Below are 21,638 nucleotides of genomic sequence, written 5' to 3' on the forward strand. Positions count from 1 at the left end.
CAGAAACTTTACATGAACATTGTATATAACACTCAAGGCACACAGGATAAGGTTGAGTGTGGCTTTGTATTAACGTTTAGTGATCTACTGAGATCATTGAAACGTTTGCTGCACTGCACTCAGGTCCTCCTGACCACATTCCTGCTTGTGCTCTCCTCTGCAATGTGCAACCAGGCTGCGTTGATCTCCTTGGGAGGTCTCTTCTGCCCATGGGCAGAGACTCCTTCCATAAACATATGGAGGGAGACATGGGAGAGACTGTTTGCAGCACCTAAATGTTGTAGAACACTGACAGCACAAATGTCAAAAGAAAGTTGACCATAGTCCCTTTAAGGAAACTGGTTGATGATGCGTCATCAAATGACGTCACAGGACCCGCTTCCTCTAATTGGCCTGGAAACATGCTAGGTGGGCTTAACAAGCATTTCAGAGGCTGGGATGGGGACAACAGCAGGGTCGGGACCCGCCACCAACATCGCCTGCCACGGACCCACTGAAGTTCGTAAAATCCAGCCATAAATACTTAAACATTTTTATTGATGTTTGATTGTTTTAGGCACATTATTATCTTTGCTATGGAGGGTTTCATCCAGGAGTACATTTTCCTTGGTTTCATTTTGTACTCTTACAATTTTTTAAATATAAAATGGAGGAAACTGTATCTAATATTAGGGACGTGGTAATCTGCACCGTGTGCTTTTGGCATTGTCTTGAGTGTGAAATACACAAGTTCCAAATCATTCAGGTGCAATTGCATAGCTTTATTATGTTTAGGTTTGTCAATTTTTGTTTATTTGGGGACTATCTTATAGTACTGAAACATTACAAAATGAGTTCTGGTAGATAATCGCATAACAATCAAGTATACATTTACATCTATTGTCAAGATATTCTCCACTTTTGGGGTAAAAACATAATTGAGTGATTACTTTCACACATTTTACTGTACAGATTAAAAATAGTATTTACTCATCTCAAGTACTTTTTGACTTAATTTTAGTGAGTAATATACTTAAAACAATTTTTCAAAGTTGGAGATGATATAATGGATTTATTCAGTAGTGATTTATCAACATAAAAGACTGATAAAACTGCCGAACTCTGATATGGACACAGATAAGTTCAATGCAGAAGTATGAAATAATACTGAGAGTTCAATTTGAATGGGCAAATTATTGGACAAAGTTTTGATTTACTATTCTTCAAAGATGGATAGTGTATCAAACATTAAATAATTGCAAATAGGGAAAACATAGGTTTGGCAGAAAATGGCTTAAACTATTACATATTGGTACCATATGTGGTTTCAAAAAGTAATCCACCACCTCCATATGACTAATATTCCACATGTATAATTTACATGTATTCTATAAAAAAGGCAGCCAAACTGTTAGTATGAAAGTAAGTGTACAGTCTAATGCTATGGAAGGAGGCCATTGGGTAATGTAAGTAAATGTTCCATTTAGCTGAAATTTATTGGCAAATAATTGTAATGACAGAATATCACATACAATATGTTGTTGGATTTAAACATGTCAGTATAAATTTTACAAACCCACTGAAGAACATTGGAACCCAGTTCCCAGTATCACATAATGTGAGGTACTTCTTGAATTTCTCTGATTTAACATTAGACGTTTGTCTGCGAATAATTGTGTGTCTGTCTGTCATGATCACACATTTATTGTTGGTACCTCAAGCCCAGGACATGAGATAATTATTGCAAATTACTGTCACTGAAATATGTTGTATGTGTAATGTTTTAATCTAATGTACAACTTTTAAAAATTCTTTGGAAGTGTATATTTTTCTGCTTAATCCAGTGCGTGCTTATCTTTTGTTGGTTATGATGCCTGATTTCTCTTTACCTGTTTCGCATGCTTTCGAAAGGATAAACATATTTTAGAAACAACCAATATCGATGATAAATTGTCCACTGAATGCCCACAATCTGAAAATCAAACTCATGAGGGAGTTTTGCTATCACATCAGAAAGCTGAAGCAATATACCTGAATGAAGAGCCTGATTTTGATAGTAGTGAGAGTGCTGCTGAGGTAAATGAAAAGACTGGAATGGCCTTGGAGAAACGATATGCGAAAGTCTGGGTTGAAAAGGAAAAAAGGGAAATAACGTCACATCTAGAAACCCTCACAGCTGAGCTGAAACAAAAGTTTGAAGAAATTCAACAGAACAAGGATGCTGCAAGTGCTCCGGAATGTTCAGAAGATTGTTCTGGAAAATACTCAAGCAGTGAATCTAATAAAGAAATTGTAATTGCCGCTCTAAAGAATAATGAAGATACTGTTTTAGAAGACGAGTTAGAAGAAGAGAATAGATATGATGAATATGACTGCAGAGTACTTCATCTAATTCCAGAGCAACAGGAATCAGAAGATTTTAGTACAGGGCCAACAAATGCAAGAGATGAGCAGCAAACACTCTCTAAAGTGCCTGAATCAAAAGCAGCAGAAAATAATGATGAAACGAGCTTGGAGCATACTTGTGCACCTAAGAAAGTTAGTGAGTTAAAGTGGGAGACAACTAAGGAAGATCATGTAAAAAAAATGGAATCGTCCATCCTAAAAGAAGGAGGAGCTTATGTTGCTGGTTATATTACTGATTTAGACTCTGCAGACAATGATTCTCTTAAAGTGCACTCTGGTACTGATGATAGTGTAAGTACTGATAAAAATTGTGCTTCTTTGGAAAAAACTCTGAAACACAGTACAGAATTGGTTGCGTTTTCATCCACAACAAGTGAAGGTTTTATGTCCAGGTGTATTTCTCATCTTGATGTAAGAAATCGCGAGACACCAGTGGATGATTTGGAGCACTATCCAAAAGCTCTCCAGTTGGCCTCTGTAGTAGCTGCTAAACCTTACTTGGATGAAGAGCTAGAGGAAGATATGCAGCGATTTAAGAATGAGGTAGGAATGCTGAAAGTAGTATTCCTGGCTTTGGAGAAAAAGAAAGTGCAGCTGCAGAAAGAGGTAGAAGTTTCCCTAATAATCCTCCATTATTTGTGCAAGTGATCCTGTTTTGCCTGAAGCGTTTTCCTCCTTTCAACTACTTTGAAGGGGAGTAGTGTGCATGAAACTATTAAAATTAATAGGTTTCCAGGTGATGTATGACTTTTCAATACATATGTGCTTACAATTTGTTGCACGCCAATTGTGCTGAGATAGGAAAAATGTTCCTTTTTCAGCAGTACAAGCTTTTAGTAGTTGAGTTAATTAAAGGTGATTTGCACTAAATTGAATTACAATAAAGGGAATGCAGTGTAAAAAATATAATTGATTGACCTGGTATTTGCATGCTTCTGATCCACATTTAGATAATTGGTTACTTTCTTTCAACGGTAAATCTATTGGTTCTCGATGGTAATAACACAACCGTAATTATTTCTAAACCAAATTAACTATGCCAAAATTAAAGATTTCTTTGCCAACATTTAAATATATTCTGTTTTAACAATATAAAGTGAACTCTGTTGCTTATCTATGAAATTACAGAAAAATCATTTCACTGCTCTGTGGCAGGAAAATACTAAATATTTTGCAGTGTACAGTTTGCATGCTGTATGCCACTATAATTTGTTCAAAAAGTTCTGCTATTTGACAAATCAGTGAGTGATGATAGCATGGCATGAAAAGAAATTTACTGCAGGTGTGTGTGTGACTTTATTAAATATATTTATATTTTATGCATTTGAATGAATCTGTGTATACTCAACATACTGCATCTTGGGTATCTAAATGTTTTCAGCTTTACAGTCATTTAACCTTTTCAATGTTCTTTCATGAGATAAAAGTTAATTACTTTTTTTTATGTCATCATCGAACCCTTTCACTTCAGGCTAAATGACAAAATGCACAGAAGCATTCTGCTTTTCTGATTTGTCACTTAGGTTGATGCTTTATTTTTGTTTTATAATACATATAGAAATGTTTTCACCTTGCCTGGCATCAAATTATTTCAACCAAGAGAAAATACAAATAAAGATATAAGTGTGAAAATAACACTCATAGCCCTAGTTGTGCACGGTAGTGGCTGGTAAAAGCACTATCTAAATAGCTTCCCTCAAAGTTGAGTATTTCCTGATATGCTGACACAAAAGGGCAACTTGCAGCTATCAAAAGAATAGAACTTAGAACATTATTACTATTGGAAACACTGTGTTACACACACAGACATTTTGGCTTGGCGTTTCTTCATGATTTCCACCTAGATATCTGGGCAGCATCAAATGAAATAATGTTAATAATTGCAGAATTTTAAATGCGAGTGAGTTGCGGCCATAACTACTTTATGCCCAAGTATCTACCCTGTTCACTAATCAACTACGATCGATTTATGCTACTTGATTGTGCTGATTCATGGGAGAATTTACATTCGGGCTTATACCAATGAGTTTTCACCAAACCTTGAGCGTAACTTCACCTTTTTTTAAAAAAACAGCGCAGTGTCCACATTCTGGGTGCATTTTGCCTATTGCACCCCGAGTGAAAACTCCATTTTTAAAAATATTTAAAATAGGACTTAAAATTACAATGTTGGAATCTAGTGTAGAAACATTTAGCATGTATGTCTGAAATTGGAGCCATTTGAAAAATTTATTTTAAACAGGTTAATGTCTTTGCTAAAATAATGAAGAGGGAAATCTGAATTGAACACGTTAAGTGTTGCACAGTATTTCACAGTATAATTTCAAGGCAATTGTTTTCTTGTCCACATGATAAATATGTATTGTGAAATATTGCTCCAATACATTACAAGACCTCATTATATAGAATAATTCTTTGAGCCTCATTTGTAGATCATTTACTTTTTTACATTCATGAAATAAAATCCTCAGATGGTTACTTGGGGCTCAATTTTCCCCAAAGCATTTTTTTGGCGTACTTGGAGTTATAACCGATTGATTTTTTTGTGGCCCAAGTACACCAAAAAAAAAAGTGTTGTAAGTTTCCCCGTTGGATCTCTTAATTTTGCCTTGGCCTAACCCGAGGGGGGTGGAGCCTTGATCTGCGTCAAAAAGATTGGGCTGCCATGGTAACCAAGGTCACAATGCGAGCTGAGACTGCAAAGTGAAGCATGCAGCCACCTCCCAACACATTAAAAGAATTGAAAAACACATAGCACCACCTTACCTCCAATCCCACCCGAAGGCTGTCCAGTCCGGTCCCATTCTCAGTTGCCGGTTCTCTCTCTCTCTCTCTCTCTCTCTCTCCCTCCCTCCCTCCCTCCCTCCCCTGTGTGTGTGAACCGGGGACTGAGAATGGAACCGGCAGCCTTCCTGTATGTGTAAATAAGGGACCGAGAATGGAATCGGGCGGGGTTGGAGGTAAGTTGCTGCCATGTGTTTTTCAATTCTTTCAGTGTGTTTGGGCATCTGTTGTGCCGCTTTCCTTACCTGCGCCGATTTCCTTAACTCTAAGGAAGGTTTTTCAGGACAGGCCACATGCGCTGGCCTAATCAGAACTGGAGTAACTCTCACCTGACCAAACTTCCCTAAATGGCCAGAAGTGGTGTAGGTGGCTGGTTACGCCCCCTTTGGCTGGAAAAAAAAACTGACTTAAAAAATTCGTAACGCTGGTGAAAATTGATTGGGAAAACTGGTGATTTTTAAGTTAGGCCAGAAAAAGCAGCCTACTCCAAAAAAAAATATTGGGGAAAATTGAGCTCTTGGATTGGATTTTTAATGCATTGAAATCCTGGTGGAGTGGGGGGGGTGCCATTTCTCGGCGGTATGCTGGTGGTATGTCGATTCATACTGGCGGGTACAGCTGGGGCAGAGTGTGCGCGATTTTCATCAGTTTTTTCTCGGCGGTATGCCGAGCAGATTGCAGCAGGCAGAATGGAGTGCAGCTGGTGGTGTGCGAGTGGTGAGTCCTTTTCACTCGGGAATCTTCGGGTCCCGAGTTCTATGCACACGCATGCTGCTGTGAAGCTCCGCCTCCCCCCCCCCGAGAGACACAGACCAGAATCGACAGAGACTGCCAGCCTGAGCAGTGTGCAGGTAAGTGGTGGGGAGGGGTCGCTTCTTGGGCGGAGATTGCTTCCTGGGGGGAGATTGCTACTTGAGGTTGGGGTGGAAGGAGATCACTCCTTGGGTTGGGGGCGGGGGGATCGCTATTTGGATTGAGATCATTACTTAGGGGTGAGATCATTTCTTGGTGGGAGATCACTGTGGGGGGGGTGGGGAGGGGAGAGACTGAAGGGATGACCGATTAAAATTCACAGATGAAGATGCATACCGCCGACTGAAGATCAACTTAAAACCTGGAAAAGGGCGGTCAGTGATATATCCGTGGTAAGTCATCAATTTGGCAAATTTGGGCGGTATATCGACATTGTGCATGGGCAGACGGTATGCATACTGCCCGGCGCTATGTCACTGATGAATTTCCCGTCGGGCGGTATGTGGGCAGTATGTTGGTATTTTCCGATCAATTTCGTGATTTTGGGCAGTATGTCGGCAGTCCGCGGCGGTATGTCCACCAATTTCAGGCCTAATATATTTACTGTACATTGAACAAAGTGGAAATGAAAAGCTGTGATTTTTATGAGTATTTTCTAGATATGGATATATATTGATTGCAAAGTGCAGTAAATTTATGGATTTAATCCTCTGTTGCAATCTCAGTATTTATTCATTTGGGTGCAACAGTAACATTGTTTTAGTAATATTTTAAATGCTGATTTTAGCTACTGAATGAGACTTAATTGATCATAAAATCTTATTTTATGTTTTCAGGTTGAAGAAGAAAAAAATAAGAATTTTCAAAATAGAGAAAGAAACAGACATGATGAATTAGGCATTTCTGAAGCAGCAGGAAAAGATGGGGACAATTGGTATATAGAGCAGAAACCAACAGCTGAAAAATATATCCAGCAACAAATTAATGAAAGAATAGATTTGAAATTGACTAAAGGACATGGGGATTCTTCTGTACAGCTGCAGACCAATGTAACCACAAGGTTGAATAAAGAGAAACGAAGGGAAAACTTTCTTAATAAAGACAGAACAAGAAAACCTCTTTTCAAAGGGTGAGTTCATTGTTCTATATGCTTTGACAGTTTGGCAAACGTAATAAGGGCCTTTTTCATTTAATATTTATGGTATATAGCATCATATATTGGAGAAAATGTTATGACTAATTGCTTGACGGCTGAAGTTAAACTCACTATTTTTGTAACCATTTTCTCTTCCGTATGTATTTAATTATTTTGTGCTTTAAACATGCCGCTGAAGATGCCATCTTGCAAAACGATGATTCTTCTAGTATAATTTATTATTGTAGAGCAACAAAATTTGGAACTCGTACAGATTCACTTCACAAAGTCAGTTTTATTGTGTGAAATACGTTGTGTTTTTTATAGTAATTTTGCACTATATTGATGTAATGTGCTGCATAACAAAGAATTTATTTAAAGTTATAAGCCAAGAAGATCGTGCAGATAATGACTTTTTTAAAATTTAAAATGAAATGTACACTTATTGTGGTATTAAAGCTAGCAGCAAGTTCCATGTACTTGCATGCCCCTCCAAAGTTTACATGTTTAAATGTCAAAGATTGAAAAGGTCATGTCTATGATTTGACTTCCAAGTCACAAAAGACCGACCTTTAAATCTGGGCAGTGGGCGTCAATAAGAAGATGAAATAAATAGATTCTAAATATTGTGTTTTATTACAAAAATAATCTGTTTATATGAGCATTTAGGGGAAAATGTAAAACAAGAGATAGAGTGAGAAAGAAAATAAGATTGTGCTAAAACAATACCATGAGCAGAATGCATATCGACTGCAAAATCCAGGCCAGTATGTAAAATGAGTTTCTAGAGGCCTCCTTGATAAAGTGCAACATCCCTACCGTCACATGGGTGTTCCTGGCCAAAGACCGCCCTAAGTGGAGGAAGAGCATCCGGGAGGGCGCTGAGCACCTTGAATCTCGTCGCCGAGAGCATGCAGAAAGCTAGCGCAGGCAGCAGAAGGAGCGTGCGGCAAACCAGACTCCCCACCCACCCTTTCCTCCAACGACTGTCTGTCCCACCTGCGACAGAGACTGTAATTCCCGAATTGGACTGTTCAGTCACCTGAGAACTCACTTTTGGAGAGGAAGCAAGATTTCAAGGGACTGCCTATGATGATGATGATACTTGTTTTGCTGGGGAATAGAACTCTTCCCATGTTAGGCACCAGTGTCGGCATCAAGTACCCTCAGATCAGATGTACCATAGCCAGATGCAGAGTAAAGTCCCTTACACTGCCCTAATATGTCTCAACCCCAATACTACTGCACTAATGACATGGTTTCCATTTCTCACACTAGCCTTCCTGTGGCCTCTGAGTGTGCCAAATTAGGAGCAATTTTGCAAAACAGAAGATGCTAGAAATACAGTAGATCAGTCAGTGTCTGGAGAGAAGAAAGAAGTTAGCATTTTGGGTGTAATTCTAACATATTTGTAGTGTACACCCATTCCCTCTAGAAACTCATTTTACATATTGGCCCGGATTTTGTGGTCGATATGGCGGTGTACTCTGAGCTTGAATAGGCGTAAAATCCTGAATTTACGGTCAGTCAACATACACATTGACAGGCTATCTGCATGGCCCACAAAAAGGAATTGCTGTCAGAGTTGGGCTATTTGACCATCGGTTGGCCAGCAATTGGGTACGGAAATGTTATGGTTGATCAAACTGTATCAGCTTAAGGGGATGGATACTTCAGGCATGATTTAAACATTTTCATATTGGAAATTGTACACATTCACTTTATCAAATGCGTTTCTGCAAATATTGGCCCAGGTTAGAGTTTTAACAATGTCGAAAATGATCAAAAAATTACATTTTTAGTGAGGTTAGCAGAATGCAGCTAATTAGGAATTAAATTCCAATCCTGTAAATTGTACTTGAATCTGATTGCGGGATTCCATTAAATCTTATTACGGCATTCCCTTCAGAAATGATTAAGATCAAATTCTGTTTTGTGATTGAAAGACCAGGCCCACGTGATCCCAGGTACATCGCACCGCCTGGGATCCGTGGGCCATTACGCTGCCATCCGCCTCACATCGTCAGACCACAAGTTTTCACAGTCTCATCGTCATCAGTTAGATGTGTATTCCTTTCGTGGGTCGGAGGCATACTCTGGAGGTACTCCCCTACCCACAATTTTTGTCCCATTCCCTTTACCACCAGTAGACACAGGAGACTTTCATTCCATCAGTCTAGGCTGAGTTTGAACCAATGTGGAGCTCACTGTACCAATCCTCTCAAAATTTTATTTAAGTGCTTAATAGAGTCGTTTGAGGGTAATATTGCAAAAATTACGTTTTATCTTGATATTTCAATACTGCAATTACAGTGATGGTGTTTGTTTCAGCATGACAGTGAGTGAACTAACTGGCTTGGCACACAAAAGTTTTCTGAACCGGCTGGCAATCAAAGGGTTAAGTTTACCCAATATTAATTCATATGTCAGCAGCAAAAACCTTTAATATATACTTACTAAAAGTATTTTTGCAAATAATCAGTAAACAGTGGTAAGTTTGTATGCCTGGATCTGAGTGTGTATGCGTTTGAGTGTGTGTGTGTCTATATATTCATCTATCTAATACTTTTCTAACATCTGGAATTTATTTTGAGTATGGTACCTGTTTTGAACACGTGACAGTTTTCCGCTTCCTAATTAGTTAACTATGTACACCCCCTTTCTGATTTTTTTTCTTTAAATTGTTTCCTGTATGTTTCTCTACTTTTAATTGGTTGCCTCCTCCCCTTGCCATAATACATTCTCCCTCAATAAATTGTAGCAAAAAAAACCTGCAAAATTATATTGGAGTGGTGGGGGGGGGGGGGGGAGATAATTATTTTCTCCAAGACATCGCTGCCATGACAGTTACCTACTTGCCCTAGTAACATAATCAATATACAAAAATATTCAGACATTCACAGAAAATATCAAAAGTGTACTCATCCCATTTTCCAATTGTCCTAACAGCTTCTCTCTTCTCTTCACACCCTCCACCCATGCTGCATGATCCACCCTTCCAGGCCTCAGTGACCACTTAGACCTGGGCGTGCACCTACTTCCACCAGCAGAGACGACAATATCCATCCACACGCCTGCACTTCATGGCACTTTCGACAGAATATATCACAATAATTCAGAGAGCAGTAATATTTTTATATGTTCAAACTTAATGAAAGGATTTATTCAACTTTGCTTAACTTCCCTGTTTAGAAAAGGTCAAGATTTAATTGGACCGGCAAAAATTGTAAGAGATATTGTCAAGAAAAATATAGCATTTAATAAACAATTCACAGTTCACATAAATTATTATTTAACATTTACTTTTACATTTTTTTATTTTACAAAACATCAAATTTTCATAGCCTTGATGGATTTTGAGAACTAACTACTGATTTAATACTATTTTTTTTAGACAAATGTAATGTTTCACATAATTACTTAATTATTATTCATATAATATACCTACCCAAGAACGTCAGACTGTTGGGGCATCAACAGACTGTTTTAAATGTGTACACGCTTTAAATTGCAAGCTACACCTCTTGGCCTGATCCATATTAATCCATGAGCAAACATCATGGGAGATCCACTCGAGTATATATATGAGTTAAACATTTTTATTTAAAGGACTGTCTTGGGCTCACATGAGGAGAATTATGAAAGTCATCAACGTAATCAGTCAAAGCAAGCTGATCAAGAGTTGAAAAGCATTGAGTTGAAAAGCATTGAGAGACTGGTCAAACTACAACAGATATCTGCAATGAATGGGGATGCCTTATCTGCCTTTGATGACAGTACTACAAGTGAGATGTCTCAAGATGAAGTGAGGTACTTAATGTTTATATTCTAAATGTTGATATTGAAGAGCAGGACATTCTGGGCTGAAATTCCTGTTTATGCTGATTTTAGCAAATAGACATGAATTTTAAAATAAAACTAATAGAACTTTTGCTAACAGACTTTGTCCATGCTTACCACATTTCTGAAGATTCATACCTCCAAAATTGAATGACTGAGAAAAAGCATTTTTTGTGCTTATTGTTAAATGCTAATCATGGAACCTCATACACAATAACGCAACATTTAAAAAGTGAGTATTTTGCGACATTTCAGACCTGTTTTAATCAGGGAGGATTTTGAGGCATCAGCAAAACAGTCATAGAAGTGCATGGTACAAAGTCATTTTCTACAACATAACATAAATGCAGTGGTCATTGGTAGGTTTATTTTCATGGAGCAGGAAAAAAATAGAAAGACTTGCATTTTTTATAGCATCTTTCACAATCACCAGAATTCCCAAAGCGCTTTACAGCCAATTAGTTACTTTTTGAAGTGTAGTCACTGTTGTAATGTAGGAAACATGGCAACCAACTTGAGGGATAAATATTGGCTAGGACACCGGGGATAACACCCCTGCTCTTTTTCCAAATAATGCCATAAGATCTTTTACGTCCACTTGAGCGAGCAGACAGGCCTTGGTTTAACATCTCATTCGGAAGACGGCACTTCCGACAGTGCAGCACTCCCTCAGTACTACACTGGAGTGTCCGCTCCAATTTTTGTGCTCAAGTCCCTGGAGTGGGACTTGAACCCACAACATTCTGACTCAGAGGCAAGGAAGCTACCAACTGAGCCACAGCTAACACAGGAGGGCAACAGAGGGGCCCGTGACTGCCAAAGCCATAATATACTTACAACTGACAACACCAGTGACTTCTCTGGGCAGTGGATTTACCACCAGAGTTTGCTTCCTTAGTGTGAACAGGCACAGGGAGGTGGCAATTGAAATATGCCATCTACACCTGTGACCTGCAGGGTCTGTCAACCATCCACATAGGATTATCAGTGGCATTAAAGGTCACTGTACTCAAATGTTCTGCCACAGAGCATGTAGCACGAGATGGTCCCTTTTCCACCACCAGAAGCAAATCATAGAACCATCGAATAATAGTCATTCGGCCCATCATGCCTGTGCCGGCTGTTTGAAAGAGTTATCCAATTAGTTTCAGTCCCCTGCTCTTTCTCCAGAGCCCTGCAAATGTTTCCTTCTTCAGTATATATCTAATTCCCTTTTGAAAGTTACTATTGAATCTGCTTCCACGGTCCTTTCAGGCAGTAAATTCCAAATCATAACAACTCGCTGTGTAAAGATCCTCATTTTTCCTCATCGCCTCTCTGGTTCATTTGTCAATTATCTTAAATCTGTCCTTCAATTACTGAGCTTCTTGACACAGGAAACAGTTTCTCTTTATTTGGCCAAGACTAGTGGAAGGCCAGAGGATTGGGAAACTTTTAAAAGCCAGCAAAGAACGACTAAAAAATAATAGAGAGGGAAGATAGATTATGAAAGTAAACTAGCACGAAATATAAAAACAGATAGTAAGAGAAGTTCTATAGGTACATAAAAAGGAAAAGAGTGGCTAAAGTAAATATTGGTTCCCGAGAGGATGAGACTGGGGAATTAATAATAGGGAACAGGGAAATGGCAGAGAAATTGAACAAATATTTTGTATCGGTCTTCACAGTAGAAGACACTAAAAACATCCCAATAATGAATAATCAAGGGGCTATAGGGACGGAGGAACTTAATACAATCACTATCACTAAAGAAGGAGTACTCGGCAAATTAATGGGACTAAAGGCGGACAAGTCCCCTGGATCTGATGGCTTACAACCTAGTGTCTTAAAAGAAGTGGCTGCACAGATAGTGGATGCATTGGTTGTAATCTACCAAAATTCCCTGGATTCTGGAGAGGTCCAAGCAGATTGGAAAACTGCAAATGTAACGCTCCCATTTAAAAAAGGAGGCAGACCGAAAGCAGGAAACTATAGACCAGTTAGCCTAACATCTGTCATTGGGAAAATGCTGGAGTCCATTATTAAGGAAGCAGTAGCAGGACATTTGAATTATGCTTTTCCAATCAAGCAGAGTCAGCATGGTTTTATGAAAGGGAAATCATGTTTGACAAATTTGCTGGAGTTCTTTGCGGATGTAACGAGCAGGGTGGATAAAGGGGAACCAGTGGATGTAGTATGTTTGGATTTCCAGAAGGCATTCGATAAGGTGCTACATAAAAGGTTACTGCACAAGATAAAAGTTCATGGGGTTGGGATTAATATATTAGCATGGATAGAGGATTGGCTAACTAACAGAAATAAATGGGTCATTTTCCGGTTGGCAAGCAGTAACTAGTGGGGTGCCGCAGGGATCGGTGCTGGAGCCTCAACTATTTACAATCTTATATTAATGACTTGGATGAAGGGACCGAGTGTAACGTAGCCAAGTTTACTGATGATACAAAGATGCGTGGGAAAGCAAGTTGTGAGGAGGACACACAAAATCTGCAAAGGGATATAGACAGGCTAAGTGAGTGGGCAAAAATTTGGCAGATGGAGTATAATGTGGGAAAATGTGAGGTTATCCACTTTGGCAGAAAAAATAGAAAAGCAAATTATAATTTAAATGGAGAAAAATTGCCAAGTGCTGCAGTACAGATGGACCTGGGGGGGGTCCTTGTGCATGAAACACAAAAAGTTAGTATGCACATACAGCAAGTAATCAGGAAGACAAATGGAATGTTGGCCTTTATTGCAAGGGGGATAGAGTATAAAAGCAGAGAAGTCGTGCTACAACTGTATAGGATATTAGTGAGGCCACACCTAGAGTACTGCGTATAGTTTAAGGAAGGATATACTTGCATTGGAGGCTGTTCAGAGAAGGTTCACTCGGTTGATTTCAGAGATGAGTGGGTTGACTTATGAAGATAGGTTGAGTTGATTGGGCCTATACTCATTGGAGTTCAGAAGAATGAGAGGTGATCTTATCGAAACATAAGATAATGAGGAGGCTCAACAAGGCAGAGAGGATGTTTCCACTCATCGGGAAAACTAAAACTGGGGGACATAGTCTCAGAATAAGGAGCAGCCCATTTAAAGCTGAGATGAGGAGGAATTTCTTCTCTGAAAGTTGTAAATCTATGGAATTCTCTGCCCCAGAGAGCTCTGGAGGCTGGGTCATTGAATATTTTTAAGACGGAGATGGACAGATTTTTGAGAGATAAGGGAGTAAAGGGTTATGGGGAGCGGGTAGGGAAGTGGAGCTAAGTCCATGATCAGATCAGCCATGATCTTATTAAACGGCGGAGCAGGCTCGAGGGGCCAAATGGCCTACTCCTGCTCCTATTTCTTATGTTCTTATTTACTCCTCATAATTTTGAATATCTCTATTAAATCTCCCCTTAACCTCTGCTCTAGGAAGAACAATCCCACCTTCTCTCGTCCCTCTACAGATCTGAAGTCCCTCATCCCTGGTACCAGTCTAGTAAATCTTCTCTGCACCCTCTCAAAGGCCTTGACATCCTTTCGAAAGTGTGGTGCCAAGAACTGCACAAAACACTCCAGCTGAGGCCTAACAAGGGTTTTATAAAGGTTTAGCATAACTTCCTTGCTTTTGATCTCAGCCCGTATTTATAAAGCCAAGGAACCATATGTTTAAGAGTTGTGTATGTGAACCTCTAGGTCACTGCACCCTGTTTAAAATTTAGTTTATATTACCTCTCCTCATTCTTACACCCAAAATGCATCACTTCACACTTCACTGCATTAAATTTCATCTGCTCTGTTCTGCCCATTTCATCGGTCTGTCTATGTCCTCCTGCAGATATAATTTGAATTTTTTCCATTTAATATATAGTAAAAAGAGCAATGGTTCTAATATCGAATCCCTGGGGGAATCCACTGTATACATTCCTCTGGTCTGAAAACAATTGTTCATCACTACTCTCTGCTTTCTGTCTCTTAGCCAATTGTGAATCCACTCTGCCACTGCTCCTTTAATCCCATAGACTTCAATTTAATGCATGGCAGGGGCTTTGCATGATTTTTAAATTCTGAAGCAATCTAATATGACACAGTCCTTTGAAGAAAAGATGGATGGATGACTTGTTCCTTGGGAATATGGCCTACATTTTGCAACTGTGATTAATGGTAACTCTGCACCCCAGGAAAGAATAGCTAAACAGATGCACTTAGAACTCCAAATGAACCAGAGCTGTCATTCAACAGACATTTAGAAAGCTAAAATAAGGCTTCAGATGTTTGGACCAATTATTCAAAGTCTTGCAATATTCTGGCAAGAAGGTTGCCAAAATTATAATGCTACCCACTATGCTGCGCAATATTGCCATGAACAGCGGTCTTCCAGTTGGCTTGATTATGGAGCAGCTGCAAGACATGGAAGAACAGCAGCAGACTAACCTGCTGCAACCAAAGAGACAGGTGCATAAGTTTCTTATTGTCAAACATCTTCTTTGGAGCTGTGCAACAGGCACTATTGTTTTTCTATTGGAAAGATTTACAAACACAGAACTGCTATTTGTTTTACCTTTATTGATTTATTTTGTGGAGAATTGCATATATTGGACTTGCTTTTGTATAACGGGTGCATTCCTGTCTGAAATCTGAACAACAAAATAATATAGTGGAAATAAATTAATTTTACTTGTTTTGGCCAAGTGGGTCTGTGTTGTAGGGGTGCATTTATATCTTGTACATCTTGAACTTCAGATTCCTTTAGTTCAGGGAATAGCAATGGTGGCAGCTGCTCAGTTAACTAATGAACTGCATGAGATGTAGAAGGCCCAAGTACAATTATGCTCTCGTTGCTATTTGAAACAGTGCCTATTGTCATGTTTCAGGGCTATGTGTTGGCACAGAACTGCCACTGACATGATTAGCAAGCTGCTGGTGTGCTATTCTGCTCATGCCACTGTTAGATGGCATAATCTCATCTATTGTACCGATGTGTCTGAGCATAGAATCCTCTCCTCATGGTTACCTGTATCATTCTCCAAGCAAGATACCATTCTCCAAGCAAACTATAGCTATACCTGAATGCTCTTTGTTGTTTTGGACAAAAAGGCCTCCTCGATAGTTTGGGGAACATTCTTGAGAATGCTCGCTATGGCCTGTATAAACTGTTGTCCTTACTATAGACACCAGTAGTGTTGCCATACACTCATTGCACAAACAGCCACCATAATATCACTTGTGGGATATGGCACCACATATCTGGATGGACTATATATTCTACTCACACCACCTTTCACTGCAGTGTGCAAAGAGTCTAGTCACTCGTCAGTCTAGTCCTACTGCTCTACAACGTTGGTTTCAAAGCTGGTTCAATTGAGGAGTGCCATCAGCTGAGCACTCATTAAGCAATACCTTTTCATCGCAGTGTCTCACTATGCTTCCACAGCCACAACATTATCTAATTCTTGTGCATTAAACACTGGCACAAATACAATTCAATAGTGGATGATGATGGTTAATGCCTTGGTGAATGTTTTTGAGGTTTATGGTGCAGCTGACTGCATTATTTTGCACTCAATTGAGTATTTAGTACTTTATGTGCAAATAGGTACACTATTGTCATTACATGTTTTATTGTGTGCACGTACACGATCAATATGGTGAACATATAACACATCATAAAATATCTATAAAAGGTAAATACAATAAGTTCAGAATTCTCTTCCAACTTCCAAACAGTCCATGCCTTCCAAACACTCAAGATCTGTGATTACTTCTAAGTGTGTAAGAACTTTCTCGTATGGGAGCCCTCCTATTATTTACAAATTTTCCTAAAACAATGGGGGTTCGTGCAAGGTAATTTGGACCATGACAATTATTTTCTGCAGTATCATCTCTCTCCTGTATAACCTAATTTGTGTAATTCAAAAAAATATAATTTAAGTACCTTACTTGGTCCATTTTTCTTTCCTTGTGTCGGTTAAAATTGTTTTGCACACACCTTTCCATCACATGCAAATTGTCCTGTACTACTTCATCATAATATCCAGGCCTAACATTAGTGCTTTTTGCTAATTATTATAATAATGTGTTTTATAAAATATTTTCTCCCAACAACTTTTCAGCAGTTATTGTAAGTGGACTTTGTATTCTATGATCCTGAGGTGTAGTTTTTCAATAATTTGCCAAGTTATGTGACCCTCAGAATTAGCAATTGTGCTAAAAAGGGATAGACCGAGTAATTACAGGCCGGTCAACCTAACCTCGGTGGTGGGAAAATTAGAAAAAATTCTGAGGGACAGGATAAATCTTCATTTAGAAAGACACTGATTAATCAAGGACAGTCAGCATGGATTTATTAAGGGAAGGTCATGTCTGACTAACTTGATAGAATTTTTTGAGGAGGCAACAAGGAGGGTCGATGAGGGCAGTGCATTTGATGTAGTGTATATGGATTTTAGCTAGACTTTTCATAAGGTCCAATATAGCAGACTGGTCATGAAAGTCAAAGCCCATGGGATCCAAGGCAAAGTGGCAAATTGGATCCAAACTTGGCTCAGAGGCAGAAAGTAAAGGGTAATGATTGATGGATGTTTTTGTAACTGGAAGGCTGTTTCCAGTAGGGTTCCACCAGGCTAGATAGAATAGATAGGAAGGAACTATTTCCCATAACAAAGGGGTCAACAACCAGGGGGCATAGATTTAAATTAATTGGTAGGAGGTTTAGAGGGAATCGCCCAGAGGGTGGTGGGTGTCTAGAACTCACTGCCTGAAAGAGTGGTAGAGGCAGAAACCCTCACCACATTTAAAAAGTATTTGGATGTGCACTTGAAGTGCTGTCACCTACAAGGCTACGGACCAAGAGCTGGAAAGTGGGATTAGGCTGGATAGATCTTTGATAGCCGGCATGGACACAATCGACTGAATGGCCTCCTTCTGTGCTGTAAATTTCTATGATTCTATGCTATGTCCAGTAATCTGCTTATTGATAAAACTTGGTATAATAGTACATTGCACACGCTGTTCACATAGTGAATATTAGTACACAAACTAGAGTTTTGTCAGCAATTAGAACATTTATTTATAATTGAATAGAAATACGAAGCACAAAATAATTTTAGAAAATACTATTAAGTGCAATATCAAGAATAAATAAAAGGAGTAGCAACATTATTTTGCATTTATATTTTACCTTTTTAAAGTAGAAAAACTTCCCAAGGTGCTTCAGTGGAATAAGGAAAATGGGCACCAAGCCAAAAACAGAAGATATTAGGATGGGTAACCTAAAAGTTAATCAAAGACACTTTTGAGAAGTGTCTTAAAGGAGGGGAGGAAGATGGGGAGGCAAACAGAGGGGTTTAGAGAGGTAATTCCAGATAGCGAGACAATTCCCACCAGTGATAGAGTGAAGAAAAGAGGGTGAAGAAAGGGCCCAGAAGAGACGTGGGCCCAGGGGCAGCACGGACCAGCCCACACTGCGATGTGTGCGCGCTAGGTCCGTGCAGCAGAGCTGGTCTCCAGTTGTCTTGGTTAACCCTTGCCAGTGGACCAAGACCAAGCTCTGTCAAGCCCGTGTGGTGGCTGGTGTGCAACGGCCACCATATGTTTAAAACAAAATCCATGCACAGGCATCTTCCACCCTTCAATATGCAGTTCGGGACCTGGAATATTAGGTCCTTCATTGAAACACCTGTGAACTCATTGAACTCATCCCTTTTTGGCAAGTCATCAAGTGGAAGCAAGTCATCCTTGATTCAAGGGACTGCCTAAGAAGAAAAAAGGAGGATGCATATTGTACATGGAAGGGGGAGGAATTGTAAGGCTGGCGGAGGTTAATGATAGGGAGGGGCAAAGAAGACATGGATGTATTTAAACAGAAGAATGCAAATTTTTAATTTGAGGCGTTGAGGTACACGTGGAACCAATTTAGGTCAGTGAAAATAGTGTTATGGGCGAGTGACATGATTTGGGATACAATATGGGGGCCAGTTTTTTGGGTGAGCTGAGGTTTGTGGAGGGTGGGAGGCAGGTCAGGAGAGCATTGGAGTAATCAAATCTCGAAATGGACTGGTATAAATGAGTGTTTCGGTGGCAGGAGGCTGAGGTAGGGATGGAAGCAGTGATGTTCGAGGTGAAATTAGCCAGCCTTTTTTTGTATTGGACAGGAAATGAGGTCAGAAGCTGGGCGCTGAACAAGATGCTAAGGTTGCAATGGTCTGTTTCAGCCTGAGTCTGTGCCCAGGAGGGGGATGAAGTTTATGCTGGGGCTGAAGATGATGGCTTTGGTCTTTCCATTGTTTACATGGAGGATGATAGATGAGCAGTCTGACAGCACAGAGGCAATGGAGAGGTTGATGGAGAAGTAAAGATGGATGTTATCTCAGCATATATGTGGAAGCTAACCCCATTGCTTCAGATGATATCGCCAAAGGGCAGCATGTAGACAGGAAAGAGGATGGGCCAAGAATAGGACTTTGGAGGTCTCTGGAAGTGACTGAGAGTGGGAAGAGAAGCCATTATTGGAAAAATTCTGGCTATGATTGGATAGGCAAGAGTTGAAACAAACAAGTCTGAAACATGCAGGAGATGCTTGGGAGAAGAATCATGTGATCAACTTTTTCAAATGCTGCAGAAAAGTGAAGGTGTGTGCGGAGGGAATAATGCGTCACAGTGACAAAGAATACCATTCTTGACTTTGATAAGAGCCATTTTGGTGATGAGAGGGGCAGCAGCCTAATTGGAAGGAATCAAACAGGAAATTATAGGAATGGTGGGCACAACACATCCAAGAACCTTGAAAAGGAAAGAAATTGTGGATGTGAAACATAGAAAATAGGTGCAGGAGTAGGCCCTTCGAGCCTGCACCGCCATTCAATAAGATCATGGCTGATCATTCCTTCAGTACCCCTTTCCTGCTTTCTCTCCATACCCCTTGATCCCCTTAACCGTAAGGGCCATATCTAACTCCCTCTTGAATATATCCAGTGAACCGGCATCAACAACTCTCTGCGGCAGGGAATTCCACAGGTTAACAACTCGCTGAGTGAAGAGGTTTCTCGTCATCTCAGTGCTAAATGGCCTACCCATTATCCTAAGACTGTGTCCCCTGGTTCTGGACTTCCCCAACATCGGGAACATTCTACCCGCATCTAACCTGTCCCGTCCCTTCAGAATCTTATATGTTTCTATGAGATCCCCTCTCATCCTTCTAAACTCCAATGTATAAAGGCCCAGTTGATCCAGTTGCTCCACATATGTCAGTCCTGCCATCCCGCAAATCAGTCTGGTGAACCTTCGCTGCACTCCCTCAATAGCAAGAATGTCCTTCCTCAGATTAGGAGACCAAAATTGAACATAATATTCCAAGTCAGGCCTCACCAAGGCCCTGTACAACTGCAGTAAGACCTCCCTGCTCCTATACTCAAATCCCCTAGCTATGAAGGCCAACATACCATTTGCCTTCTTCACCGCCTGCTGTACCTGTATGCCAACTTTCAATGACTGATGATCCATGACACTCGGGTCTCGTTGCACCTCCCCTTTTCCTAATCTGCCGTCATTCAGATTATTATTCTGTCTTCGTGTTTTTGCCCCCAAAATGGATAACCTTACATTTATCCACATTATACTGCATCTGCCATGTATTTGCCCACTCACTTAACCTGTCCAAGTCACCCTGCAGCCTTTTAGCGTCCTCCTTACAGCTCGCACCGCCACCCAGCTTAGTGTCATCTGCAAACTTGGAGATATTACACTCAATTCCTTCATCCAAATCATTGATGTATATTGTAAAGAGCTGGGGTCCCAGCACTGAGCCCTGCGGCACTCCACTAGTCACTGCCTGCCATTCTGAAAAGAACCCGTTTATCCCAACTCTCTGCTGCTGTCTGCCAACCAGTTCTCTATCCACGTCAGTATATTACTCCCAATACCATGTGCTTTGATTTTGTGCACCAATCTCTTGTGTGGAACCTTGTCAAAAGCCTTTTGAAAGTTCAAATACACCACATCCACTGGTTCTCCCTTGTCCACTCTACTAGTTACATCCTCAAAAAATTCCAGAAGATTCGTCAAGCATGATTTCCCTTTCATAAATCCATACTGACTCGGTCCGATCCTGTCACTGCTTTCCAAATGGGCTGCTATTTCTTCCTTAATGATTGATTCCAACATTTTCCCCACTACTGATGTCGGGCTAACTGGTCTATAATTGCCTCTTTCTCTCCCTCCTTTTTTAAAAAGTGGCATTACATTAGCTACCCTCCAGTCCATAGGAACTGATCCAGAGTCGATAGATTGTTGGAAAATGATCACCAATGCATCCACTATTTCTAGGGCCACTTCCTTAAGTACTCTGGGATGCAGACTATCAGGACCCGGAGATTTATCGGCCTTTAATCCCATCAATTTCCCGCCTAATAAGGATATCTTTCAGTTCCTCATTCTCACGAGACCCACTGTCCCCTAGTACATTCAGAAGGTTATTTGTATCTTCCTTTGTGAAGACAGAACCGAAGTATTGGTTCAATTGGTCTGCCATTTCTTTGTTCCCCATTATAAATTCACTTGAATCCGACTGCAAGGGACCTACGTTTGTCTTTACTAATCTTTTTCTCTTCACATATTTATAGAAGCTTTGGCAGTCAGTTTTTATGTTCCCTGCAATCTTCCTCTCGTACTCTATTTTCCCCTTCTTAATTACACCCTTAGTCCTCCTCTGTTGAATTCTAAATTTCTCCCACTCCTCAGGTTTGTTGATTTTTCTAGCCAATTTATATGCCTCTTCCTT

The 21,638-nt window shown here is 40.0% G+C and overlaps 1 protein-coding gene and 1 long non-coding RNA gene across 11 annotated transcripts in view; one reads left to right on the plus strand and one right to left on the minus strand.

The window, feature by feature from the left end:
* The window catches only part of ankrd26 (ankyrin repeat domain containing 26), a 185,982-nt gene that overhangs the window by 78,804 nt on the left and 85,540 nt on the right, over window positions 1-21,638 (plus strand). For 7 of the 10 annotated variants that reach the window (XM_070900319.1, XM_070900322.1, XM_070900320.1 and 4 more), the window contains 3 exons: window positions 1,891-2,991; window positions 6,759-7,051; window positions 10,667-10,867. In XM_070900319.1, the coding sequence (XP_070756420.1) occupies window positions 1,891-2,991; window positions 6,759-7,051; window positions 10,667-10,867 (1,595 nt within the window). The remainder of the gene's footprint in view (window positions 1-1,890; window positions 2,992-6,758; window positions 7,052-10,666; window positions 10,868-21,638) is intronic. The other 3 variants (XM_070900325.1, XM_070900328.1, XM_070900327.1) reach the window with 2 other exon arrangements.
* The window catches only part of LOC139280707 (uncharacterized), a 103,483-nt gene continuing 83,928 nt past the window's right edge, over window positions 2,084-21,638 (minus strand). The window contains exon 4 of the long non-coding RNA XR_011596753.1: window positions 2,084-2,102. This is a non-coding gene — a long non-coding RNA (uncharacterized lncRNA). The remainder of the gene's footprint in view (window positions 2,103-21,638) is intronic.

The sequence above is a fragment of the Pristiophorus japonicus genome, chromosome 15, assembly GCF_044704955.1.
Source record: "Pristiophorus japonicus isolate sPriJap1 chromosome 15, sPriJap1.hap1, whole genome shotgun sequence".
NCBI classification, from domain to species: Eukaryota; Metazoa; Chordata; class Chondrichthyes; family Pristiophoridae; genus Pristiophorus; species Pristiophorus japonicus.